We start from the raw sequence: 25348 nt of genomic DNA, 5'->3' as shown, positions 1-25348 counted from the left end.
GTATAGTGATTGATACAGGGTATGGCTCTCAGCGCAGAGAAAAAAAAACAAGACAAAAAGGAAATGAAATAAGGAAATGAAAAAGTGTAAAAGAAACGGAGGTAATTGGTGAGTTGAAGGTCCTCGGGTAGTGTCCACGGAACGAAAATGGCAATGTGTGCCTCTGGTGTCCCCTGTTGGCCCCTATGTATGATGAACAGGACGACGTGGTTATGGAGTGGGCCGATAGACGGCAAAAGAGAGAACAAGATGCGAGCGGAGCTGTAATGCAATGCGAGGACGTAAGTGACTGGTTGTGATCAGATAGGCAAGATAACGAAAATGCTCGACGATGGAGCAAAATGCCGTTTATAGAGAACGTGGGAGGATCAATAAGAGTTGAGGCGGTTAATCAACGAAAAGAGAGTAATGGAGAGGGTCGTCTGGTGGTACAGCATTGTCTTGTGCGGGTCGAGTCGAAATGAGGGGAACTCGACGGAAAGGAAAGAAACGACAGTCAGAAGGCTTGGGTTGGTGACATTTCCTAACCTCTGAGAATAAACAGGGCATTTCCGGAAGAGAGAGTATGTTTGAGAGAAAGATGAGGATGAGGGGACGCTCAACAGCAGGAAATATACACGCGTCACTCGTGAACAACAACAGTGTCTGGGGGAAGATGATGCAAGCGGGACATTGAGAGCAAAGCAAAGCAGGACAGGACAAAATCGAGTAGACATAGCTGGCTCAGGTGCCCAGGGCATGCTAAGAGGAATAGAGAGTGGGGAAAACTGCGTAGTCTATCAAGCAACAGGGGGATGGGATATCTCGCTGAACACAAAAAAAAATGCAAAGAAAAGATCAGAGACGCAAAGCCGGGTAGAGGGGACAGTAACTGCTAGATTTGGCACACGCAAGGACGGCATCAATCGCGATGTGCCGGTCACATTACCGCCGGCTCGGGCTCATGAGAAGGCCGTCACCGCGGTCCACTTGCTTGCCCTTGGCCGAGGACTGAGGCCCTTCATCGACCGGAGGAGGAGGTAGGTCCTTGTCCGACAAGTGATTTCCGTGTCGACTGTGCGAGCTATGTCCGCCGACGCTGCTCGCCTCACCGGCTTCGTCGACAATCGGAAGAGTCGAGGTCGGGCCAGGGCCACCTGCATCTGCGGGATCCCATACGGTGGCGAGAGTACGCGGGTGTGTAACGGAGACATCCTTAGCGGCCTCTTTCTCCGCAGCCTGCATCGTGCGCTCGACAGAGGAGGAGCGAGAACGGCGTTTCTCGTTCGACGGTCGAACAGATGCTTTAGATTCTCGGCGACGCTCAGCTTCTTCCTTGGACATTGTGATTCCTTTGACGAAGTTGATGAATCGGTCACCGTAGCTTTCCGGTGGGATAGGCGAGATCTGCGTTCGATCATTCGAAAGACCCTTGAAGAAGTTTTCTATTTTCTTGACCATGCCATAGTGCGTCAGGCAATCGATGATGCCAAGATAATAGATCTCCTCGCCGGCCGTGCCATTCTCGTGCGTAGCGCGAAACCCACCATCATCAGCGTAGAAGACATGATACTGGCGCTCATCGAGGATTTCATCCGGCATCTTGGCGGTTGCTTTATCCAGAGGCACCGGTCGCTCGCGTTTGATCAACATGCGGAGCTCGCGGGCCTTGCGTTCATTCTCCAGTTTGGACGGTGTCCGCATCAGCATGTTCGCACTTGTATCTTCTTCGCGGTCGCCCCCGGGCTGGAAAACTTGAAGAGTCTTGTCACGCAATTTCTCCTCGTTGCCTCGCTCCACGTCATGGATTCCAACAAGGAGTGAATAATCCATGATCTTCAGCTTCTTCAACAGCTCTACATCTCGCTTCAGCTGCTCAATGAAGAAATCCCGCTTAGTAGGGCCACACTGCAAATGACGGTTCCTCCGCACCCAGTTGAGGTCCTTCATCGTTGCACGGGGGTTTCGCTCGAGGTCTGACTCTTGCAGATCACGGCCTATCGTTGAGCCCTTCAAGTCGAATGTTTGGTGGATATCGCGGTGCGGGGGAAAAGGTTGTTCATGACGACGAAATGGATCTTGCGGCCGTATGCCATTTTGACACGGTGTAGACCATAGAATTGGGAGATCAAGGTGTTGGGATTTTCCTCTACATGGCGGTAATATAGAGGTAAAATCCTGCGCAAAAGCTTATGTTCGGCGTGGTGGATGGTTTTGATGATATACTTGTAGTCGCGCGAGAAATAGAAGAAGCTTCCGCTCTTTCCGGGAGATCCCAACTCAGACAGAATGTACTTGCTGGTGAGGGACATTAGGTAGTCGGCAGGATCGAGGCGAAACTTGGCACGAAGGTGTCGGAACACCCAGGGAGCATAGTCCTTGAACTTGAAGTCGTACTTGGCGGAAGGAATCAGTTCATTCCCAGTGCTGTGAGTTTGTTAGTTGCCATCAACAAAAGACAGCCATTGAGGAAGGGAAATTGGTAATATCATACATATCAAAGGAGAATTTGTGCTTAGCCTCGAAGTCTGCCGGGGTAAGCTCCCGGTCCATCTTCGCGTTGATCCGCGACACGGTGAAGCGAATACCAGTCAACATGTTGTAGGCAGTCACATAGTTGACGTGATTCTGGTCCACTTTGGTCCCGACGATGACTCGTTCATCGTCATCGTCTTCCCGCCGCCGTCGTGATGCCCGTCTTTGCTTGATTGCTTCCGCCCATCGTGCCGCCTCTTCATCTGGTGGCGCCTCATCAAGCGGCGCATCTAGTGGGTTTGTCTTGGTTGAGCGGCGCATCAAGCTGAAAGATGTTCGACGAGGCCCGGCTGACGTTGGTGAGAGTCGACCGCTGCTAAACGCGGTGTCCTCACCTTGGTCTCGGCTGTTTCGCCGGACACTCGGTGCTCTCGGCACCTGTAGTGAATGTCGTTGTCGCAACCCGGATTGCTGCGGGTCCTGCATAGAATTTGCCTCGATAGCGGAAGGGGGAGCGGGAGGAGAGGAATAGCGGTGGTGGCTGGGCTTCGGACTCGGGGACAATCGATCAGGATCTGGAGAGAGACGACCTGCGTCGTCGGAAGGTGGGATTTGCAAAAGCGAGGTTGATGGGCTGATCGCCCGATCCGAGATGGAAGGTTCATCTGCAGAGGGACGGTGGGTATCTCCATTGGCCAACGGCTTCCCCTGGCCAGCACGATGGCTCCAGGCCGGGGCGGTGCCATTGACCGGTTGATTCGCCGTGGAGGTGGCTGTCACGACACCTGCTCCCGGTCCAGCGTCCGAAGACTTCCGGTCGAGCATGGCCGATGGCCGGGAAGCATCCCGAATATCCCTGGCAGAGCCATTTCCTAGCGACTGCATGCTACTGTCTTTGGAGTGCGGCAGATCGCGCGTATAAGACCCGATGCTAGAGCGGGGGCCATTCAGGGAGTATGCACTGCCGTTCTTCAAATTGGTGAGCAAGTGCCGGTCATTCGGGTGGGCATCGCCGTTGGTCTCGCCGTTGGGCCAGTTGGTCCACAGGAATGTGTTTCCGACAGAGCTCTTGTCGTGAGACTTGCGGTGCGGCGATTCAAACGAGCGGGGGGGTTGCGTGGCCGTTGTGGTGGTTGTCTGGTAGGACTCGCTCGAGAAGGACGGCATCGTGGATATGTGTTTGGGTGTCGGGGGTTCCCAGTGAAGAACAAGGAGCGAGTGACGTGAGCTCTGCGTGGGCCGGCAAACCGAGGTGACGGCAATGGTCCTTATTGGCGGAGCGGCGGGAAAGGTTCAGAACCGGACCGCGTTCCAGCGGATAATAACGAGAGGACAAGGGACGGAGGGGTTCGAGACGGGGGTCACGGTGGAAGGGGTTGGACGGGAGAGAAATCGATGGTGTGAAAGAGAATCTCCAAGTTGCGGCCAGGCCCGGGCGTGGCAGGAGTGGGTTTTCAGCGAATCAACATATTCGGCGTCGACGCCGGGCTCAAGCGATGCGCGGTCACCAGAGAAGCAAAACGAGGAAGACAGAAAGACAAAATAGGAGGAATGGAGCGGTAATGATGTCGAACGTGGTGATTTGGGGAAGGGGGAAGGGGGGGGCGTGGTTGAGGATTGAGGTTGAGATTAGGGCGAAAGAGAAAGGAAGTGGATGGAAATGATTTGGTTGTCGGGGCGAGACGAGCAGAGACGTAATTACAGGGTACGGGCGCCCGGTGGGCGGTACCTTCTGGGCCGGGGGCACGCCGACCAGGTACCTCCTGCTCCACCTTTCAGCTGGACGCTGCAGGGTACCACGTACGGGGCAGGTACCGGTATTCCGTTCCCTGGTATTTTTCCTCCCCCAAGGAGCGTCGACATGTTTGATGTTTCTATATTGAGATTTCTGTCGATATGTCTACGGTTTTTATTATTCCGTATCATGCTAGATCTATCTCTTCCGGCGCTACGCTTGACCTCACAGTCCCGGAACCCATCGGGTACAATGCATCGAGGTGCTCCGAGCAGTCGGAAAAAACCCTTGGACGCTGCACGGGGTCCTGGTTTTATGCAGCCGATTGTGCAAAAACGAGGGCCCCGGACCCCCGACCCCCCGACAACTCATCAAGAAGCCTGCAAGGAGGGCTGTGACGTCGTGCGACCCCCTCATCACGTCCTGTTTTCCGCTTCTCCTCACGTCTCTAGGTTCTCCGAGGCCAGGGCTTCAACATCAAATTAGGTGCAAGCTATCAAACAAGGTGCAATCCTTTGGGTCGGGAGAACAGGGCACCCGAGAGGGCCCTGAGCGGGAACCCCGTTGGCGCAGCATCCCGAGGGACCGGACACGCTTCCCAAAATACGAGTCTATCTTTCGTTCAGGAGGAATAGATCGCGATCGACTGAACCAAGACTTCGACCGAAGCCCAGCGATTGTACTGGATGTCCGGATTCCATACACAGCACTCCATACACAACGTACACAACAAAGAGCCCGTCAAACCGAGACCGAACTAGCATCGGCTCGGCTGAACAACCCTATTTGCCGCGCACAGAATCCTGCGTGAGCAAATAGAGCGCCTAGAATCACCAAGTGCCCGCGTCTCCGTTTTGCCCCCCCCCCTCTCCTCCCTCCTTTCTTCTTCGATCCAAAAATAGGCTGCATCCATGCACTCCACCTTCCAAAGGACGGCCTCGGACATGGGGAAAGTGTGGCTAGTGCCAGGGACATCCAGTGGATGATCAATTCTCACTTTAACTGGTAGATCGTCCATAAACTCTGTCGTCATTCCCCTCCCTCCCCTTCCCTCCTATGGATCAGGGGGAGCGTCTGGCCCGCGATGATAATACCAACGGCCCCTCCCACCGCGCAACTACCGCGCTAGAATAAAGAACAATAATATCAATCCAATATAATCCTATACCATACAATGTATTACGATCCATACAGTGTTTTACTCAAAGCAGCCGCCAAGGGTCCGTCTAATCTCCATTAATCTCGCCAGAAAGAAAAAGGAAAAACAGAAAAAGAAAACAAAAACACGGCTGCCTACTGTAGTAGCGGTGAAAAACTGCAGCCCTACACGCCCATGCAAGTAATATCTCAAGCACTCCCCCTCCCTCCCCCTCTTCTCCAACGACGAAAATAAGATACATAGGGTTCAGGGGCAAGCCACTCTCGGCCCCGGAACGATAAACGTCCAGAATATAGCATGCAACCCACCAATGGCCCCTCGGAAACCAGCGACGGGACCCGATTTCTGTCTTTTTGCCGGTGCAAGGATGATCGGTCGGGGGCCCGGTGGGCTCATGTTTGCTCCTCTCCCTCCTGCTACTGTACGTAGGCCGTTAAAACGGGCGCGCCCACGGACCTGGGAACTCAAAATAGAACCCTCATCCACTCAGCGACAATCCAGGATCTGAGGTATCATGATGATAGAAACTGAGGGACTCCATCCGTAGATCCTAGTGCGGGTTGATGATGACACCCCAGGAATGGGCCAGTCAGTTTGGAAGAAGGAAGGGAAGGGGCCCCAATCGGGAGCATAGTAGGACGGAGTATACGAAGAATAATACAGAATTCTTCTTCCTGCGGTCTCATGTCATCCCATGCTGCCTCCATTGGTGTATAAATGCCCGCAGAGCTCATGTGAGGGCGGCCTCGAGACAAGTGGATCACAGATCACGATAGACATCCTAACCTATCGAGTAGCTCCACTCATCCATTGGGCTCGAGAGGGTCATTTAATCAGGAGCAGAAAAGGAACGTCCATTTGCATTCATCTGGAGATACGTATCGACTACGGATTCGACGGGGCGAAAGTTTCCTCTTGCCCTCCCGCGACTAAACACAATCCACGCTCGAGACTCGATCGAAAGAGATTCCAATTCCGCAGAAGTCTCTGACAAACCCCCAATAGAGTACGGAGAACACGCACGAAAAAAAAAGGAACAGAAAGGGAAAAAAAAAACGAAACACAATTTCCCCGTTGAATCAAAACCCACCACAGGACGCCATCCCTTCGACTTTGGAGTTAAAAAACAAAGCCCATCATAACGAAGATATTCCCAGTAAACCAAAACGAGAGAGAAAGAGTAAAAGAAAAAGAGAAGCATCAGAAGCCACCAGATCAACGGGTCGAAAAAGAAAGAAATTACAGCGGAAGAGAAGAAAGCGACGACATAAGGGAATCAAGGTGAGACCCGTGGTGCCGGTCCCGAGAAGAGCGCACGTAAAATGGGAGGACAACCGCGAGTCAAAAGAGGCACCGCGACCCTCTTACTTCTTGGGAGCGGCCTTCTTCTTTGGCGCAGCCTTGGGCTGGGCGGTGGTCTTGGTGACACGGCCAGACTTGGTCTTGCCGATGACCTTGGGCTGCTCAACAACGGCGGGGGCCTAGGAAGTCAGTCAGCATGGGAACGAGAGAGGATGATCGACGCAATCACAGCGGGCGACTTACGGCCGTGGAGGTCTTGCGAGCCTTGCCAGAGTTGGCCTTGGGCTTGGCCGCAGTCTTCTTGGTGGTGGTGGCCTTCTTCGCGGCAGGCTTGGCGGCAGTCGCCTTAGTGGCAGTCTTCTTGGGAGCAGCCTTCTTGGTGGCGGTAGCCTTCTGTGAGGAGAGAATGAGTCAAATGCAAAACAATACGATAATGGACGACACATACCTTGGGGGCAGCAGACTTAGCAGCAGTCTTCGCGGCGGGCTTCGCCGCGGGCTTGGCCTCCTTCTTAGCCAGCTTCACGGGACCAGAGGGACCTAGAGCCCGACGCGTTAGCGAGCCGTCACAACAACAACAAAATATGAAAACAAAAATAAATACGAAGTTTAGCGACGGCGAAACCGATTCTCCATTAAGACAGGTGCTTGTGTAGAGAATCTAGAATCATACACGTCGGGGAGATGGGGATGAAACTTACCCTTGGGCTGAGTGAACTCGCCCTTCTCAACACCGGCCTTGATGGCCTTGTTGAACTGGGCATCGAAGATGGCCTGGGTGGCGACATTGATCTTGTTGTTCGATTGAACATACTTCTTAATGGCCTGGCGGCTATTTGGTGGGAAGGAATTAGTACGAGAACCAAGGGGGAAAATACACGACGCGCCGCCATTGGGGAGGGGAGTCGGTCGGCAGCGCGACGAGATGCGAGTAAAAGCCACGGTCACATACCTGCTACCATTGCGTTCTTTCAGCTATCAGTCAGGAGAGTGGTTAGCACAGAAACTCGCAGTTCATACCCCCAAATAAGAAGTTGGGGGGAGGGGGAGCAGAGGGTGAGGCCAATGGCCAGGCGTGTCACGGTCGGGCGCGCGCCCGATCCATCACAACACGCGGGACGGCGACGGTGATCTACTCACGTTCAGAATAGCATCCTTGATCATGTCTATATGGATGGCATCAGCAGATATTCGCGACTCGAGCGATATCCATTTTGGATCGACGCGATGGATGGCGCGTGCAGGATCAGAAGAAACATACCACGGTAGGAGGCGTGCGCCGACGGGGCGGCCTTCTTGGTGGTGGTGCCGGTAGCTTTCTTGGGAGGCATGATGAGGAGTGAAGAAGAATCGATATGAAGGATCAAGGAAGATCAAGAATAAGCGGGTCGAGATCTTGCAGGTCGGGACAGTCGAGGAGGGAAAGAAGTGGGAAGCAGAAGGGGGAAGAAGCAGCAAACGGAAGAGGATGGGAAGAGCAGCGGGGCATCCGCGATTTATAGGCGGCCCAGTGTTGACACCAGATCACCCGCCCAAAATCGCACGGGTCGTTTTTTCGCTTTTGCGGACGCTACGAGCTTGTGTCGGGTTTCTTGTTCGTCAGCGATAGATATTTTTGGCCAGCGTTCTAGAGATCTCTCTCGCGAGATGTTCGTATAGATTCGTTGGATGCTCCAGGTGTTGGGGTGTGTCGCTGCTCATCCGTCCGGGCTCCTTGACTCTGCTCGTCGCCGCGCAGTGGTCGAGGCCAAGGGCGCATTCTCTCGCGCCGCTCATTCCCAGGTTCGCCCGTGGGCATCGGAGACTATCGATCGCTTCAGCGAACCCTGCACTCTCGCGGGTTCTCGCGAGTCTCCTCTATATTCTCTCTGCACCCATCCGCTCCCCTTCTTCTGTCCTATTGTCCTCCAACCCTCTTGTCCTCTTCATAGAAAGTAACTATACTACACGCGCTCGCATTCTCGTCAAGCGCCTGTCCACGATCGAACCCCCCACTCTCCCCCTCCCAGCCCTTTCTCTTTTTTTGGCGCACGACACATTCCAATGGATCCGGAGAGCGATCGGCGTTCAGCCCCCTGTTTCCTCTTTCCCGCAACGCGAATGGAATCTCCGTCGAGCTTGGGCGCGTTCAACCCTAAAAATAAGGGCGATCGACCAGAGGGGCCGCGAACGGCACGTTCCATCCACCGGTCCCGTCCATCTTTATCCCCACGGGCTTGAAGCTAGCTATGGAGGAGCAAAGGAGGGGGGAAGACGGGGGAGAAGGAGAGGAAGAGGGAGAGGGAAAGTAATTCGATCAGAGTCATCGCCGAAGGGTCGCGGCGGCTTCAACCAGGTGGTCGATATTCAATTCTATATCTAATTCCTCTATACTTCACTATTCACTATACTTCTCTATACCTATACTTGCGCCATACTTCCATACTTCCGCTATACTTCCCGTAGAGTTCCTGATGCGCGGCTATGTGCGTTCTCCCTTGCCTTCAAGAGCGGGGGGGGGACCTGCAGCGCGATCACGAGGGCCGACAGGCCGGGTCCATGGATCACGACCGGGACTCGATGATGGCTAGACTTTGGGGGACTGGAGCCTGTGGGGGAAGAGAGAGGAAAGGAGGAAAAGAGACTTGGACCGGGCAATCCCAATAAACGCATATCCATTGGGTCTTGTCGGAGTTCGCATCGTATGCTGCTGGTGATAGGGCGAATTGGGTGGTCTGCGCCCCTGCTCTCAAGCCCTAAGTTCTCTCGATCTCATGAAAAGCCACCATCACCACAGATCGCCAACCAGTCCTGTGGCGCTCAATCCTATGGGAAACTTCAGGCGATACTGAGGGCATTCATTACATATATTCGAATACTAGTGCCCAAGGTAGAGACATATATCTATCAAGAGGACCATAGAGGGGATGGGGTCAGTCCTGACTTCCATGGCATATATATATATATCCATAACTACGGACCCTGCCAGACGAGTACGACCCGCCTCAAACGCTCCGATCCGACGACAGCACCGCTACAAGCAGAGCCAATACAGGGTACGAAGGATTAAACTATCGATCTCAATCGAGAACGTCCGCATCGCCCTGCACCTTTCCGCCCTCGTGATCCACTGATCGCTGGCCGATGCTGCATCCACCCGTCGTCCCCTCGGGCTGGTCGCGCGTGCCCCTGTACGGGCTCTCATAATGTCTTACACAATCCTCCCAGAGACAGCCGATTCTACGTAGGACTCAGAACAAAAGACCCCAATGAACAATTGACGGTTTTATCTACTAGAGAGGTGTGGCCCGGGATCTAAGGGGAAGGAGAGGTCGACGATGTGCCTTCTCCTCCCCGCCCCCACTCCCTACCACTTCGGCTTCCCTCCCGCGGCCTCAAATCAAGGGACCGGCACAGACAAACCACTTGATCCTGAACTACACCACCCAGATCAATCCAATCGAGCCTCATCAATCTGCCCAGCAAGGGCATCTCCAAGCTCTGACCGTCTTCTTTCACCACTCAACTATCATTGTTACCGAGATCACGCGGCCGCGTCTCAGATCATGCTCTCTCGCTCGCTTAATCCGCCGCGATCTATACAACTGCCCGCGCGCCAGACACCGCGATGCGCCCCCACCAATGGACCTCCAATGCCTCTAGACCCAATCGCTTCAAGAGAGCGTGTCTACTGCAGATCATCTACGAGTTTAGAGTCCCATTTGGTGCTCATGGCGGTGAGGATCAATGATGGAGCGATGTGCATCGAGGTTCCATGTCAGGGACCAAATCATGGCTGATCTCGCATCCCCGACGCAGGGACAGCCTGCCAGACAAGGGGCAATTTGTCGGCAAGGGCAGCATCATTGGTTCGGTCAGTGAAAATTTTTGAATTTTAGGGTGAAGAGACTGGTATGATATGGTAGACTTCATGCTTGGGGGAAGAAGCCCAAGTAAAGGACGTCAGCTCCGATCTCCGGACCATGCGAGCGAATTTCGAGTTTCAGATTTCGAATTTCGAGAGGAAAAGAAAGAAAAAGAAAACACAAAAACAAAAATGGGGATTCTAAGGTAACGCCGACGCCAGGTTCGTAGATAAATCAGGACGGAGGACTCTGGAGAGATGCTCTCTATCGAGGGAATAAGAGATTAGTCCGGGATTACGGAAAGTCGGGGAGAGCCGCACAGCACAAGCTGACCAAATACCGACCACAACTAGCCCGCAGCTCGCGGCTTGGCCTTGGCCTCTTTCTTGGCCTTGGCCTCGTCCTTCTTCCGCTTCTTCTGGTCCTGGATCTTTTCGTCATGCTTGCGCTTCAGTGACGCCTTCTCGGCGTCCGACTTCGCGACGGGCTTGAAAAATCCCTCCAACCGGGACTGCTGCGCGCTCTTCAGGTTCTTCTGCAACCGGGCAGCACCGTTGCGTACACGATCCTCATTGAAGCCCTTGTCCTTCACGAGATAATCTACCAGCCCCTCGACGTCGGGGGCCTCCCACTTGAAATCACACTCCGGGTCGTTCGCGTCGCGCACGTCCGGCGTTAGGAACAGATCCCGAGCGTCTTGGTAAGGCCACTCATCCGGGACAACGTATTTCTTCTTTGGGTCGTTCTGCATGGCTTCCAGGATCTTTTCCAGACTGCCATGCTCGCGCATCAGGTTCAAAGCCGTGCTAGGGCCGACCTTCGGAATCGACTCCAGATAGTCACAGCCCAGCAGGATGCAGAGGTCGATAAACTACGTAAAAGTCACTGTGATTAGCTCCATGTAACCAAGATCTCCCTCCCACCCCTCCCACCAAGAACAGAACAAAAAAAGAATCCAAAAATAAAGAAGCGGCGCCGCGTACCTGGGCTCGATTCATATTCAGACCCTCCAACGCCCGACTCAGGTGAATCTCCTGGATTGGCTCTTTCCGTTGCTCACTGAAGGTCAAGTGGCGCAGCAGAATGGGTGCTTCGAAGCACAGGGTATCCATATCCTCCGACGCAGCCGCGTAGACCTTGCCCGCGCGCGCCAGCACCGCACACTGTGCCTCGGCCTCCGTCGGCGCATCGATGTACGGGATTCCCATCAGCTTCAGCAGCTTCTTGCACTCCGCGTTGTGCTCGCGCGTCACCCGCACCGTGCGCCGAGAGAACTTTTCGATCTCCTCCGCCGTGCCGGTCTCCTTGGCCTCTTCGTGCGCCTCGGTGGCCTCCGCCTTGCGTGCGCCGCGCTTGGCCAGTTCGCCGGACTTGAGCTTGGGCGGCGCCCCATCGAAGACGTACAGCGGTTTGATGCCGTTGTCCACCATGCGCAGCGTCCGGTAGAACATTCCCATCAGGTGCGAGGTTGTTTCACCGGTGTCGCTCATCAGCTGCTGACCTTCGGACCGCACGGCGATCAGGAAACTGTAGATCGACATGGACCTGAGCTGGATGTTAGTAGCTGTCGTTGGTGAGGGGGTGACGAGGGTGGAACCTACGCGTCCTATGTCCAGATACAGACGAGATTAGCAACTCGGAATATTTTGAGGGCATTCGGAGGGGGCGTGGCGAGGCAACATACAATTGCGACCTTGCGGCCGAAGTGGTTTTTAATCTCTCCGGTCTTGATAGCATCCGGGGCGTTCTCGGAGATCACCTGGTAGAGCTCTGGCATAGGTTCGTTCAGCATAAATGGGGCTACTAGCTAGGATGGAGCGTCAACTCACGTTTGATACCCATGGTGGCGGGTGGGCGGAGGTGGTCGCAGTCGGATTTTGGGGAGGGTGACAGTCTGTGCTAGCAGGTCGATCTCTAGCAGGTCGGATCTCCTCACGAAACGACGCGCTCGATGAACGGACACGCGCTGGATCATTTAAACCACATGCGGTATAGCGCATTGGATAACGTGACTAGCACGCGGAGACAACACGTGACTGGGACAGGCCCCAGTCTATTCATGCCTGAGGCTCGCCATGAATCGGTCGAGAATCGGAGACAGCCCCAGCCTCAACCCCGCCTTTGTCTGACTTCCCCAGGGTCGTTGTTGCGGAGCATGAGCTCCAAATCACCAACATGAAGCGGAATCGCATCCATTTCGAGGCTAATGGCGACGCCTCATCCGCTTCACCACAGGGTGGCTTCACTCCGGAGGACCACTCGCGGTACCCCCAGCATGTCCCGAAGATCTCGCGGAGGATACGCGCATGCACCGAGTGTAAGCGACACAAGGTCCGGTGCGATATGAAGGCAGGGGATGCGATATGCTCTCGATGTCAGCGTATGGGGCTGCAATGCATTGTTAATAAGAGTCTCCAAACACTCCTGGAGGACGAAGCCGAGTGAGTATCTTGCCCTGACGGCTCCGGGATGCTATTTGCATGATGGACAATGGCACAATACTGAATGGAATATCGAATCTCATTTAGATGGAAAAGCATGATTGAGTTGGCCATGACGGATCTTCTCCGGAAAGCGCAGCTCCCAGAACTATCTTACTATCAAGCGGGCGGGGGATCGATTGAAACGCCGCCAAAAAAACGCGGCCGGAAAGACTCGACTGTGTCGGTAGACGATGCTGGCCATGCTCTGGGGCATCATAGGAAGACCGACTCCGCGGATAACCCTGCGGGACGAGGGACGGGTTCAAACCCATCGAATTATACTTTCTCGCAGCAGCAACCGCAGTATTCTATTGACCGCGAAGAGACCGGCGCTGCCTCGCTGGTCACGGCGCCCATGGGCAGCCTATACGAGGTTACACAGCTCAGTGAGAATCGTGAGAATTCTCCTGGGGAGGATTATGCGCCAGACCAGGCCCTAGTGACTGACTTCATCGCGCGTGGTGTGGTGGATTTGCAAGAAGCAGAAGAACTATTTCACCATTTTGACCAGGTGCTAAATCGATACCTATGGGATGGTGCGCTACTAGCACATAAAGACCTAACGTCTGCTCGGAAATCTTCGTCTATGCTGTCTGCTGCCATTCTCGCTGTGACGGCTCTTCATCTGCCTTCTAAGGAACGGACTTTTGACACCTGCTATACAGAATTTGCCAAATTAGCATCCGAATCCATGCTTGGACATCACCACACCATGGATGACATTCGCGCCTTGTGCATCGGGGCATTCTGGCTTGCGGATGTGAGCTGGAAGCTCTCTGGTTATGCTGTCCGCATTGCCACGGAGCGCAATCTACACCAATTTTTCCGCAAAGCCATCCAGGGCTCACCGGAGCACAAGGAACAAGCGAGATTATGGTACCTTCTCTATGTATGTATGCCCATTTTACATATGCCAACCCTCAACCCCACTCCCCGATTAAAGTAATCTCTTTATGAGGCTAACAACCCCTAGACCCTTGAGCACCACTTCTCCATCGCATACGGCCGCCCTCCCATCATTCACGAAGATCCCGCAATTACTCAACACAACACCTTCACACAATCACCGTCCATCTCCCAAGGGGACCTGCGATTGCATAGTCAGGTCGACCTGTTTATCATTCTTACTCGTATTTATTTTGCGTTTGGCCCAGACGTGGATCTAGAGGTCCCAGAGAGCGAGTTTCCCAAGATCGACCAGTTCGATATGGACCTAGGGCATTGGAAGTCAGCTTGGCTGCCTCGTCTTGGTAAGTTCCACCGATCCGTCGCTGGGCTGTCATTTTGTATCTGCCTTCAACTAACGAAGTCCCAGCTGGGAGTCGTCATGTCGGCGCATACCCTTACAAAGCTGTCTACATGCACTACCATTTCTCGCGACTACAGCTGAACTCCGTTGCCCTGCGCACCTACCACTCTTCAACATCATCCAAGACTATGTCGCCGGAGCGCCGCAAACGGGCGAATCTCGCTATTGAGTCGGCCATGGCTACCCTCCAGGTTGTCTTAGACGAGCGTGACATCCAACGTGCGTTGGTCGGCGTGCCCCTGTACCTGCACAGTATGATTACATTCGCAGCCGTTTTCCTCCTCAAAATTGCAGCGAAAGTTTGCTCTAATGGAAATGGTCAGAGCGGCTCGAGCCAGAACAATTCTATCGCCTCAGCTGGTCTGCTTGTAGACATTGGTTATGTCCGAATCCTGGTCGGACGCATCGTCGAGATGATGGTGGGGTGCAGCCAGCGCGCCAGCGAGCGCCACCTCAGTCACCACATTGCCCGCGGTCTGCGGAAGATGCTCACTGGCCTGGAAGAGTGGGAAAAGCGGAACGGCGGCCAGCCGTCTGCCGGCACGACCCCCCAGCAGGAGACCTCGTCGCTATTCAAGCCTGTTATCATCCCCGGAGCCCAGATCCTGGGTGAGCGCGATACCATCTTGAACCACCCTCCACCGCTCCTGGGTGTTGCGCCGCTGTCTGCCGAGCGCAGTAATGGGGTTGAACCGAGTGTCTCTGTGAGGAAGCAGGAAACTGGGCTCTCAGAGGGCTCGATGGATCCCATGATGGCGGACCTGTGGGGTTTCGATGAGGATTACTTCCCTACGGGCGTATTCGATTTTCTTCAGAGCCAGATGCCTGCGTAGCGACGTAGACTCTCCGGCTCGAGTTGGTCTCGATTGGATGTTGGACCTTTTTCTTATCCTCCTGGATATCTATATTTCTTTTCTTTCCCTCATTGTATATAATATTGACGACCCATACCCGGCAACCACAGGTGTCACAGACGATATATAGGCAAATGAATATACAGACATCAGAATAGGAATCGGCAAGCGTAGTCCCACTTGATCATCCACCGGATGTAGTTGCCTCATAGGCACTGGCGCTGCTATCGGTCATCATATGTCCAGCAGCCGAGCCGTCGTCCCGAAACGTGACCGAAAAAGGCCGAGTCGGGGACCATGACGCCGAGCAAGGCAAATCGAATCGCCCGTCATTACGGTCCCCGCGCCGAGCGGACTTGGCAATTCAGGGACAGCTCGGTGATTCGCGACACCCCAGAATTGCCGAGGTTCTCCGGCCGCTAGCACATATTTGATTTGAGCTCCCCCGCAACAACCGATAACATCGATATCTCTCCGCTCTCTCTCTTTCTCTCTTTCCTTTCTTGTTTTTGCAGTTGTGTTTTAGAATTTGAACCTGTATCTTACGGACAAGATGAATCGCTCAATCCTGCGTGCTGCTGCACACTCGCTCCAGGCTGGTCGCACGATCGCTGGGCGCCGATATGCGTCGTCCGCGGTGTTCAACTGGGAGGATCCTCTCGCCGCGGAGGAGCTGTACACGGAGGAGGAGCGGGCCATTCAGGACACAGCACGGCAATACTGCCAGGACCGATTGATGCCACGAGTTCTAGGTAAGTTCTTCTCGCTTGTCAGCTGTTTACTTCTTTTGTTCTCCTTCTTTCTGTCTTCATTCTCGGGCTGCGATGATCTAATGGAATTCCCTTTGAGGGGATGAGCAGAGGCCTACCGCAACGAAGATTACGACCGCAAGATTTTAGAGGAGATGGGCGAGCTGGGTCTCCTGGGTGCCTCCATTGAGGGATACGAGTGTGCCGGCGTGAGCACCGTGGCATCGGGCCTGATCACCAAGGAGGTGGAGCGGGTCGACTCTGGATACCGCTCCGGCATGTCGGTGCAGAGCTCGTTGGCGATGACAGGCATCTACGAGTTCGGCACAGAGGAGCAGAAGCAGCGGTTCCTGCCCGGGCTGGCCAAAGGCAAGCTGGCTGGCTGTTTTGGCCTGACCGAGCCAAATCACGGCTCCGACCCTGGCTCCATGGAGACCGTGGCTCGCGAACACCCGACGCAGAAGGGCATGTACCTGTTGACCGGCAGCAAGACCTGGATCACCAACTCGCCCATCTCGGACCTCGCCCTGGTGTGGGCCAAACTCGAGTCGACCGGCAAGATCCGCGGCTTCATTGTCGAGCGCTCGCGCTGCCCGCCGGGCACCTTCGAGACGCCGGCGATCAAGAACAAGACGGCCCTTCGCGCGTCCATCACCGGAATGATTCAGATGGACGACTGTCCTGTCCCTGCGGAGAACATGTTCCCAGAGGTGGAGGGCTTGAAGGGCCCGTTCACGTGTCTGAATAGCGCCCGGCTGGGTATTGCCTTTGGCGCCATGGGCGCTCTGGAGGACTGCCTGGCCCGCGCGCGCGAATACAGCCTCGAGCGCAAACAGTTCAAGGGCAACCCGCTTGCCAAGTACCAGCTGATCCAGAAGAAGCTGGCGGATGCCGCTACGGATGCGGCCTACGGCACGCTGGCAGCGGTCCAGGTGGCCCGTCTCAAAGATGCGGGTAAGGCCACACCAGAGATGATCTCGATGATCAAGCGGCAGAACTGCGACCGAGCGCTAGCCAACTCACGAATGTACGTGTCGAATTTTGTTTTATTTTCTTTTTCTTCTTCTTTTTTGCCTTCCGGGAGTTTGCTTAGATGGGACAGGGGGGGACTTTTTGCCTTGTTTTTCCTTTTTCCAAGATGATGTTTTCTTATACTCCACAGTACCCTTGCTAACCTGTCGACTCCATCACAGTCTCCAAGAAGTGTTTGGTGGCAATGCTGCTAGTGACGAGTATCACATCGGCCGCCATGTGGCTAATTTGTTCGTGGTGCAAACATACGAGGGCCAGAGCGATATCCACGGTAAGTGACAGCGCCCAAGAGTTGAGGTGTCAGTTGGGCCGAATTGAGACTGACCTGTCTAGCGTTGATTCTGGGCCGCGCGATCACAGGCAAACAGGCTTTTGTTTGAGCTGTTGGTTTTACCCCCCCCTCTCTCTCTCTCTCTCTCTCTCTCACACACACACACACACACACACACACATTCCCCCACACACTCTCCTGGTATACTGGTCAATCCGAATTTTCAATCTTCCCCCTGTACATAGAGCATCTTGAAGCCTTCGGAGCGCGGATTCCTTCCCCATCGGGCCGAGTAAACGCCTCACCCGCACGTGACATCATCGAGGGGCTAAAACTCAGACACACATCGCCTTAGTCACAGCCACTCAATACCTAGACACATATGTAGCCATGATATGATTTTATATATGATTTTATACCCTTGAACGGGAAAGTCTGCTCTAGTTCCACCGTACGACTCTCACGAGACTCGTAGAATCACCCCTCCCCCCTCCCTATCGATCCCGTCTCCTACTATGACCCATCAGGCTGCAGAGCCCTACAGCCCGCAAAAATACGGGATGTGTCATGGTGTGGCGCGTATTCGTAATACCCGTCCGACATCCGCCTGCCCACTTTCCCCCTCTTTCTTCTTCTTTCTCATTCTTCTTTTCCACACAAAGACGTGACCGTACGTGGACCACCACCCTCTCCGAACGCTCTCCGTGCTGACTCTCCAGTCCTCTCCTCCTTCCTCACCTCACCGTCAAGATGGCTCTCAAGCGAATTAACAAGGAACTCACTGATCTCGGCCGGTAAGGATCTGTTCTTGCCCCCTCCCTCTCGACCCTTGAGACGGGACTCGAGAGCCATGATAACTGACCATCTACTTAACAGGGATCCCCCGTCCTCCTGCTCTGCTGGCCCCATTGGAGATGATCTGGTATGATGCCCTCTCGTTGAATTCCTCCCTCTGTCTTTTCCCCCTCTCGTTCTGGACGGTCGGAGGTGGGCTTATCGTGCCGGCGGGGTTCAAAACACCATTCCTACAGCCCAGAGCCCCTCCGAGCCCGATCGCCCAAGTCGGAGAATGGATCATTGGGTTATGGTGATATACTGACGCTTTCTCCTTGATAGTTCGTCTGGCAAGCTACCATCATGGGTCCGGTAAGTCATGCTTGTCTCAAAAAGGAGGCCCCGTGGAGGGGTTGATCGGCCGGTCCCCGAGACACTACTAATACTCTTTGCTTCAGGGTGACTCCCCATACTCGGGAGGCGTTTTCTTCCTCAGTATTCACTTCCCTACCGACTACCCATTCAAGCCTCCCAAGGTCAACTTCACCACCCGCATCTACCACCCCAACATCAACTCCAACGGCAGCATCTGTCTGGATATCCTGAGGGACCAATGGAGCCCTGCGCTCACCATCTCGAAAGGTTCGTAACCGAACGCCTGGCCGAACGCCACGACTTATGTTCTCGGGGTGCCGGGAACGCAGCCTTTTTCCCATTCAGTAGTTGCTAACCGGTTCCCTCTTTTTCTTGGGGTTTAGTCCTGCTTTCGATCTGCTCCATGCTCACAGACCCCAACCCCGACGACCCTCTCGTGCCGGAGATCGCACACGTCTACAAGACGGATACAGAACGGTACGAGGCGACGGCTCGCGAATGGACACGCAAGTACGCTATCTGATCGGCAATTTCTCAACAACTCTGCCTTTCGACCCGACATCAACTCTTCCCTTGCTCTGGTCTTCCTCCGCCGTCCTCTGCATCTTCTTTTTCCTTTACTCCGTTAGATTCAGATCCACGAAGCCCGGCGTACCGTGGTTGTAGAAACTTTGCGCGCTTCGTCTTTTCTTCTTTATCTTGCTTCTTCCGGCACTTTGTTTTATGATACGCAGGCGCCTTTGCTACGTCTAAAAACCCATCTCTCGCGCGTCTCCGCCGTGTGTGTGTTAGTTAACTTGGGACATGGCATATCCAACGATCATTATGACCAAATTCCTCATGCATATGACATTGTGTTTCCTCGGGAGCTTCAGTCCGTTCTCGGGGGTCTTGTTTTTCTCCTGAAATCTACGACCCTCTTCAGTTCGCCTTGATACTTTTTGTTTTCCATGTCCAAGAAAGAACAGAAAAGAAAAGAAGAATCCTCAACAAGGATCGCAGCAAGCCCAAGCGCCCAAAAAAGAAAAAAAAGAAAAGAAAAGAAAAAAAAAAAACAACCACGCTTCGATATCAAAACCCGGGGAATTCCCGAGTCGAATTCGTTTCTTGGTGAATTTGCGAGAGCCATTCTCTCTCTCTCTCTCTTTTTGTTTTTGTTTTTTTTTTTCCATTCTTGCTTCTCTCGACGCTTCCGGCATAAGGGTGGATTGGAATTGAATTGTGAGTGAACGAGCGAGAAGATGCTGCAGGGCGGCGACGGGGATGAGAGGAAGCGAGGGGGGTTTTGTTTGCAGGCGGGCAGAGTGGAGGTTTTTACGATTTTCTTTCTTGTCGTCCATAGCACAATCCAGGCAGGCCCGTCTCTGTGTTGCACTTGATCCTTCTACCTTTTGTATGTCTTTTTTGGTGGGGGGTTTCGTAGTTGTGTCGGGATGCTATCATTTGGACGGGAGTGTGAAACCCCCGTGCGGGTACTTGTCCTACCAAGCGATATAGATCGGGATCGTCGGGTCGGCGTGATTCTCGAAGACAGTGGTGTAACCGAAGCTTCGTATATACGAGACGCAGTGGATTCCATTCAAGTTTGCCATCGAAAGAACTTATGGCCTCACCCCAAAAACCAGACAAACTCGTCCCTTTCATCTAGCCAAGGCACATGCCCCCGGGCGTCGCTGTCGCCGTATACTCCACACCCATCACCCATATCAGGCACGACACAGGAACTCCCGGCGACGGTGAGAGAATCATTGTCGATGTCCGTCGAGAAGCTGGTGGATATTTGCTCCAAAAGACCTGTTGAGTGGTGCCATTTCGACAGAGATAGAGACGACCTGCCCCAAAACAAAAGACAGTCAACCTGCACCTCACTGGCATGAACAACATAACTTCTTATCTCCCCTCCTCAATATTTCCAGAAGCGTATGTATTCAACCATCAACTCCATATGGTCCATCACCCTCGCTTTCTCTCAAGTCCCGTCTTTCGAGATTGAATATCAGATGCAAGAATAGAAAGCCTCAACCGACGCAGCGGTATTGAAGCAACGGCTTTTCCTCTCAACCGATGAATAGGCGGCCTGGGACAAGAGGGTTTATGAAACTCAAGATGGCGTCCTGATTGACCGCATTCCCTCCGGCGAGTTGGACTCTGTCAAAGCGCGAGACATTATTGCAGTTGATGTGAGGCTGGTGGCTCGGACGCACCCTGATCGACCTACTGATATCATTATCAGTGTTATCCAAGTCCTCTTTACGCAGAGGAATTGACATGGTAGCACCTATAATGACTCATTTTTCTGAAAAAAAAAAAAAAAAAAAAAAAAAAAGGGTACCCGGCAACATCTTCCTGAGACAATGGCCATTACTCTCTCTCAACCCTACGTCGGGAGCGGGGGTGAATGAGATATGCTTCCAATCGATTCAAGTTCCCCGCATTTTACTCTCGCGAGGCTGACCAGAACTTGATATTATTGGCCGTCATATCCAAATACCCGGAGAATTAAACATCAGATTATTATCAAGAAGTGGGTGTTGGGGGATTTTCCAAGACGCATGATTTGAGCATATGTGCCTTCGTGTGGGTGAAACACTCGCTGTGGACGAAAATGTATCACCTGTTCATTATGAGGGTGACTTAAGTACCTTCCAGCATGGAAATATCACCCATGCTGCAGAGACACCCGTGGAATCTGTGATTGTCCCTACTAGGAACCACAGGACATTCAGCAAGCCCACCGGAGAATTGACATGGGAGGGGATTTTAGTGCTTGCATGATGGTTCCTAGAGAATCAGATATTGACCGAAGATGAAGCTCAGAGTCAAAGCCACTACTACACTCAGATTTAATCTCAAATGTGTAAGATCGCCGGACAGGAAAGATTCTTAGACCGTGTCTATCAGATGAATTTGGCAGACGATATTAATACGGGCGATGAATTTGGATCACGATTAGATTGGCCTTCCGCATGCTGGCTCAAATGTTGTTGAACCGAGCAATGAATACGAGGAGCTAAATGAAACAAAGAAGATGGAGGCCGAGGAGATGCCAGAGGAGAGCGCTCACGAAGATCCGATGATCCGAAGAATGACGACGGGGATGGTGTGATTGATGAACTTTTGGCAATACACCACTGTAAATTTTTGAATCATGATTACCATAGATTAGTCAACTCTACTAGTATAATGCATTTGCGGATGAGGAAATGTATAAAAATACCTTCTTTATCATGTAAACCACTGTGGCAGAGCTGAGTTGCCCCTCACTAAATTCCTGCAAAAGTAAAAGATAGAAAGAACATGGTTGAAGGGCAGGGACCGTTATGTGGAACATTCAGCACTAGCTTGCGCAAAACATCTGGGATTGAGCATGCTATCCTGATGTACTGCTGGTGTAGCATCAATGATCGGCGCTTCGAACCAGATAGACGCGCTTATCGGCTTATCTGGGTGGCCTAGTCAACTCAGCCGCAGCTACAGAGTAAGTTCATCATAGACTGCGCGCTCTATATAAAGAAGTACAATTGTTTAAAAGCGCGCTAGAATCCATGACTAGACCATGAGGTTTTCATTCCCAATCACTTCACTCTCTGCACCCTCAAATTCCAGGGTCATGAAGCTCACATATCTAAGCACCCTTGTTATGCTGGCATTTACGAACGTGGCGATAGCCAGTCATGTTATCGGCCATAAATGTAACGGTCAAGTCAATCGTGTCTACGATGTTATCGGCAATAATGTTGTAGGTATGCCTTAGTCTATTTGATTACCCTCACTCATGGTGTAGTGTAGCTTCAATGCAATTATGTCGGACCGAATCGAGGCAGGCGCTGGCAGATAGTCCATACTTGTGCCAGGGATCAGCATTGCAACAAGGCAAAATGTGTTGACAATAACTAGATCTCAGAGATCTGGCACATGCAGCTCAGATTTTGCTAATAGGAATTCAACCCTAGTTAGAGTATATACTTGTTGCGATATGCAATTGGGCGGATCAGGAACCGATACACTTGACCGGATATTTTTAAGTACGTATTTGAAGAACACCTGTATATCTCTTCTTTTTGTCAGTATTAGGGTCAATGATATATACACAACGGATTCCCAGCATGGAAGCCGGGTTTCGCATATTGTCCGTGATGTAATAGATGCCAGCAATGTCATTGTATTCAAGGATTCTTTTCCACCAGAAGATAGGCAGATCCAAACCTATTACCTCAACGTGTTTATTGATGTTTAGCGCGTCAGGTCTTCGTAGTTTGCGCTGGGCTAGAATCTTTGGCATGAATGACAGTCGGAAATGCCCTGTTAGTACAGGAATAGGGCTGCTTGTGTTCTTAGCCAGTCAAGAAGATTGAAATTGAGATCTTTCACAGCTGACCAAGGTCTTGTGATACATAATATTGACTTCATTGATTTAATATTGAGTCGTCCCCACAGGGGACAACCTTCACTGCTAGGGCAACTTCTACCATTACCCCAGAATATCAAGGGCCGTAGGAGTATATTCAATCTGATTAAATGACTACAGAGATCACCATTCCGTTATACCTGGAATCTTGATAAACTTGAGAGGACGAATTCCGGACGCACTGAAATAACGTTGGTGGGACCGGAGACTCTACGACTCATGGACGAGAGTTGGGTGTGGGTGTGGTCTTATTGGGCTCGTGTCACTTACTGACCATCATCAATCAGATCAAGAACATCATAGCGATTACAAACGCGCTTTCCGAGGCCAAGGAAGCCCAACGCAGCTACAAATAATTGGAGCTAGCTGCAAAGCCGACACAGAAGCTTGCAAACGAGTTCGGAAAAAAGGAGCCTCGTTGACGGACTACACCGATGTCTAGCAGTATGCCATGTTGTAATATGAAATTCGCTCGAAAGTAATCGAACATGGCACACATCTGATCGCAATATTCGAGAATTACACGACGGTAAGTATGAAAAGACTGAGAACTCAATATTCAAATGACTAAATACAATTTGGTTTCGCAGGCGAAAGCATCAAAAGACTGAGCATCCAACATTCAAATGACGGAATACAGCTGGTTTCGCAGACGAAATTATGAAAAAACTGAGCATCCAACATTCAAATGACAGAATACAGTTGGCTTCACAAACGAAAGTTTTCCCACATAAGAAACATGGCTCGACCTACCAGGATGGTATTTAATTCCTCCACTTCCGAGCATAACCACAACGCTCGGCGACAAATTCATACTCATAATCGTTTCTGCAATTTGGTGGGTCGGTCCATGTCCTCTTCGATTTGCGTCGACACACTCCAGAACCTGCTCTCTGATCCTCCTCTATAGCGGCGTTGAAAATTTGCCGAAGCACTCCGTAACAGCCCACCTGCGCCCCAGCGCATTCGAGGTAACTCTTGGCATATTGGTGCTGCTGACTGTGATTGTCACAGTACTGCGAGATTGCCCCCGCGGTGGGTACTACATTCGCCCTAAGACACTCGATGACAATTTGGAAGATACTGATAAAACCCTGTCGAATTGAAATGCTGAATTCGAGGTGCGATCGCAGACGGGGATCAAGTTGTTCGAGATTAAAATCGTTGAACTCAGCCCAATGTTTGCCGTCGGTCATTTGTTGATTCATGAAGTCGTACATCGCATTGGCTTGAAAGATCAAGGCTCTCTTCATTCGGGGGGAGAGAAATCCTGCCAAGCACTCTCTGCATGTACATCCATATCGGATGCATTCAGTGTCAATTCGTACGAAAGTCTTTTCAAACAGCAAGGCGAGACAGGCCACTGCCTCCTCGGGGTGTCCTCGAAAAGAATCCGCTACATCCACAAATTGGAGAGCGCCATATTCTCTTCGTGTTCGTAGGGACTCCAATCTATCCTGCAATGCTTCGATAGGGGTATGCCCCTCAAAATCACGGTACGCCAGCCAGCATTGGGAGAAGGGGATATTTTCAACTAGCCAGCGAGTGCTTTGGGGCTTAAATGCACGAGCTGTTAGATGCAGAAGCGTGGATTGAAACAATGTCACATCGTGCCAGTTATGATTGTGGGTAATACTAGAGATGAGAAAAGCTTTGAGCCTTTCGTCTGATAGAACGATAGCCGCATGATGTAGCGGTTTGTCGTGACGAATTCTCTCCAATTTCAGATACGGCAGATTGAAAAAGCAATACCTCTGACAGAAATTTGTGAGTATTTCGTTCTCAGAATCCTCGGAGTGGCTCCCTTGTAGGTCAAAATCGGAATTCGTCTCAAGGCTGTGAGACGGACGTTGGAGATCGAACGAGTATGCGAAATAGGGAGACGCTCCGATTCGGCGAAAACCACACGATCGCCAAAAGGTGATAGCACAGAGTTGGATTTGATTCATAATCATCAGGCGTTCTTCTGAGTTCCTTTTCAATATGTAGGACTTGGCACCTGCTCTTTTTATTTCGGGTTTGATGAAAGCATGTAGAGTCCAAATTCGCTCAAAGGCCTCATGGGAACCGTATAGAAGGTCGGCATATTGACCATCTCCTTTCGCGCTGAGAATGTACTTTTGGGCTTTGTTCAACAGTAACGATACTAATTTCTGCCCCAGTCCTCGGCGACGCAGTGCTGGTGCTGAAATATGAATTGTTTCGAAGAAGAAAATAGGGCCATGATCGAGATTCTTTCTCCAGACCCCCTTTCCTTTTTGGTGTTGATGGTGCTTATACTTTTCCAGGACTACTACATATCGATCAAAGAGCTGGATGCCAATATCGCGCATCTCCCTGATGAGTTGGTTCATGATGTCCAAGAATTCCGAGCGCATGCCCTCTCGAGCAATTAACCGCGCCACAGCGTTGGCAACAGCAAAGCCTTCGCAAGTGCATTCAGCGAAAAGCTTGATCGGCCACTTGTGCCCATTGGCCGCTTCGCTGACCCAATAGAGCCGAATTTTCACCGTTCGTTCGATGTCGCCGTGGACGGTATACTCGTGCTCTTCAGGTTCCATTTCAAGAAGCGAAATTTGGTTTTCAGCAGCGGCATTT

The 25348-nt window shown here is 52.3% G+C and overlaps 8 protein-coding genes across 8 annotated transcripts; 3 read left to right on the top strand and 5 right to left on the bottom strand.

The window, feature by feature from the left end:
- Window positions 1-924: 924 nt before the first annotated feature.
- Window positions 925-1929, bottom strand: N7462_001575 (uncharacterized protein; the record flags this gene model as incomplete). Its single annotated transcript, XM_057073301.1, has 1 exon — window positions 925-1929. One exon carries the CDS (start codon window positions 1927-1929, stop codon window positions 925-927), a length of 1005 nt encoding a protein of 334 aa, XP_056936942.1.
- Window positions 1930-1991: 62 nt separating this feature from the next.
- On the bottom strand, window positions 1992-3621 carry N7462_001574 (Phosphatidylinositol 4-phosphate 5-kinase its3; the record flags this gene model as incomplete). The annotated part of the gene is made up of 2 exons (XM_057073300.1): window positions 1992-2406; window positions 2474-3621. 2 exons carry the CDS (start codon window positions 3619-3621, stop codon window positions 1992-1994), a joined length of 1563 nt encoding a protein of 520 aa, XP_056936941.1.
- A 3091-nt stretch (window positions 3622-6712) lies between these two features.
- Window positions 6713-7981, bottom strand: N7462_001573 (histone H1/H5 family protein; the record flags this gene model as incomplete). The annotated part of the gene is made up of 7 exons (XM_057073299.1): window positions 6713-6829; window positions 6894-7043; window positions 7099-7190; window positions 7352-7482; window positions 7603-7625; window positions 7791-7816; window positions 7912-7981. The coding sequence occupies 7 exons, from the start codon at window positions 7979-7981 to the stop codon at window positions 6713-6715; spliced, it is 609 nt and encodes a 202-aa protein (XP_056936940.1).
- A 2863-nt stretch (window positions 7982-10844) lies between these two features.
- On the bottom strand, window positions 10845-12337 carry fen1 (multifunctional nuclease RAD27; the record flags this gene model as incomplete). Its single annotated transcript, XM_057073298.1, has 5 exons — window positions 10845-11366; window positions 11479-12040; window positions 12097-12101; window positions 12180-12265; window positions 12325-12337. The coding sequence occupies 5 exons, from the start codon at window positions 12335-12337 to the stop codon at window positions 10845-10847; spliced, it is 1188 nt and encodes a 395-aa protein (XP_056936939.1).
- Window positions 12338-12570: 233 nt separating this feature from the next.
- N7462_001571 (uncharacterized protein) lies at window positions 12571-15120 on the top strand (the record flags this gene model as incomplete). The annotated part of the gene is made up of 5 exons (XM_057073297.1): window positions 12571-12578; window positions 12634-12936; window positions 13024-13867; window positions 13952-14228; window positions 14294-15120. 5 exons carry the CDS (start codon window positions 12571-12573, stop codon window positions 15118-15120), a joined length of 2259 nt encoding a protein of 752 aa, XP_056936938.1.
- Window positions 15121-15694: 574 nt separating this feature from the next.
- On the top strand, window positions 15695-17302 carry N7462_001570 (acyl-CoA dehydrogenase; the record flags this gene model as incomplete). The annotated part of the gene is made up of 4 exons (XM_057073296.1): window positions 15695-15893; window positions 16002-16917; window positions 17084-17193; window positions 17256-17302. 4 exons carry the CDS (start codon window positions 15695-15697, stop codon window positions 17300-17302), a joined length of 1272 nt encoding a protein of 423 aa, XP_056936937.1.
- A 641-nt stretch (window positions 17303-17943) lies between these two features.
- Window positions 17944-18865, top strand: N7462_001569 (putative ubiquitin conjugating enzyme (UbcD); the record flags this gene model as incomplete). The annotated part of the gene is made up of 5 exons (XM_057073295.1): window positions 17944-17987; window positions 18070-18115; window positions 18310-18339; window positions 18426-18609; window positions 18726-18865. 5 exons carry the CDS (start codon window positions 17944-17946, stop codon window positions 18863-18865), a joined length of 444 nt encoding a protein of 147 aa, XP_056936936.1.
- A 4649-nt stretch (window positions 18866-23514) lies between these two features.
- N7462_001568 (uncharacterized protein) lies at window positions 23515-25311 on the bottom strand (the record flags this gene model as incomplete). Its single annotated transcript, XM_057073294.1, has 1 exon — window positions 23515-25311. One exon carries the CDS (start codon window positions 25309-25311, stop codon window positions 23515-23517), a length of 1797 nt encoding a protein of 598 aa, XP_056936935.1.
- Window positions 25312-25348: the final 37 nt, after the last annotated feature.

This window comes from Penicillium macrosclerotiorum (assembly GCF_028827735.1).
Source record: "Penicillium macrosclerotiorum strain IBT 26536 chromosome Unknown utg000002l_segment0_segment0, whole genome shotgun sequence".
Lineage (NCBI taxonomy): Eukaryota > Fungi > Ascomycota > Eurotiomycetes > Eurotiales > Aspergillaceae > Penicillium > Penicillium macrosclerotiorum.
This window is presented reverse-complemented; position numbering and strand designations above follow the sequence as displayed.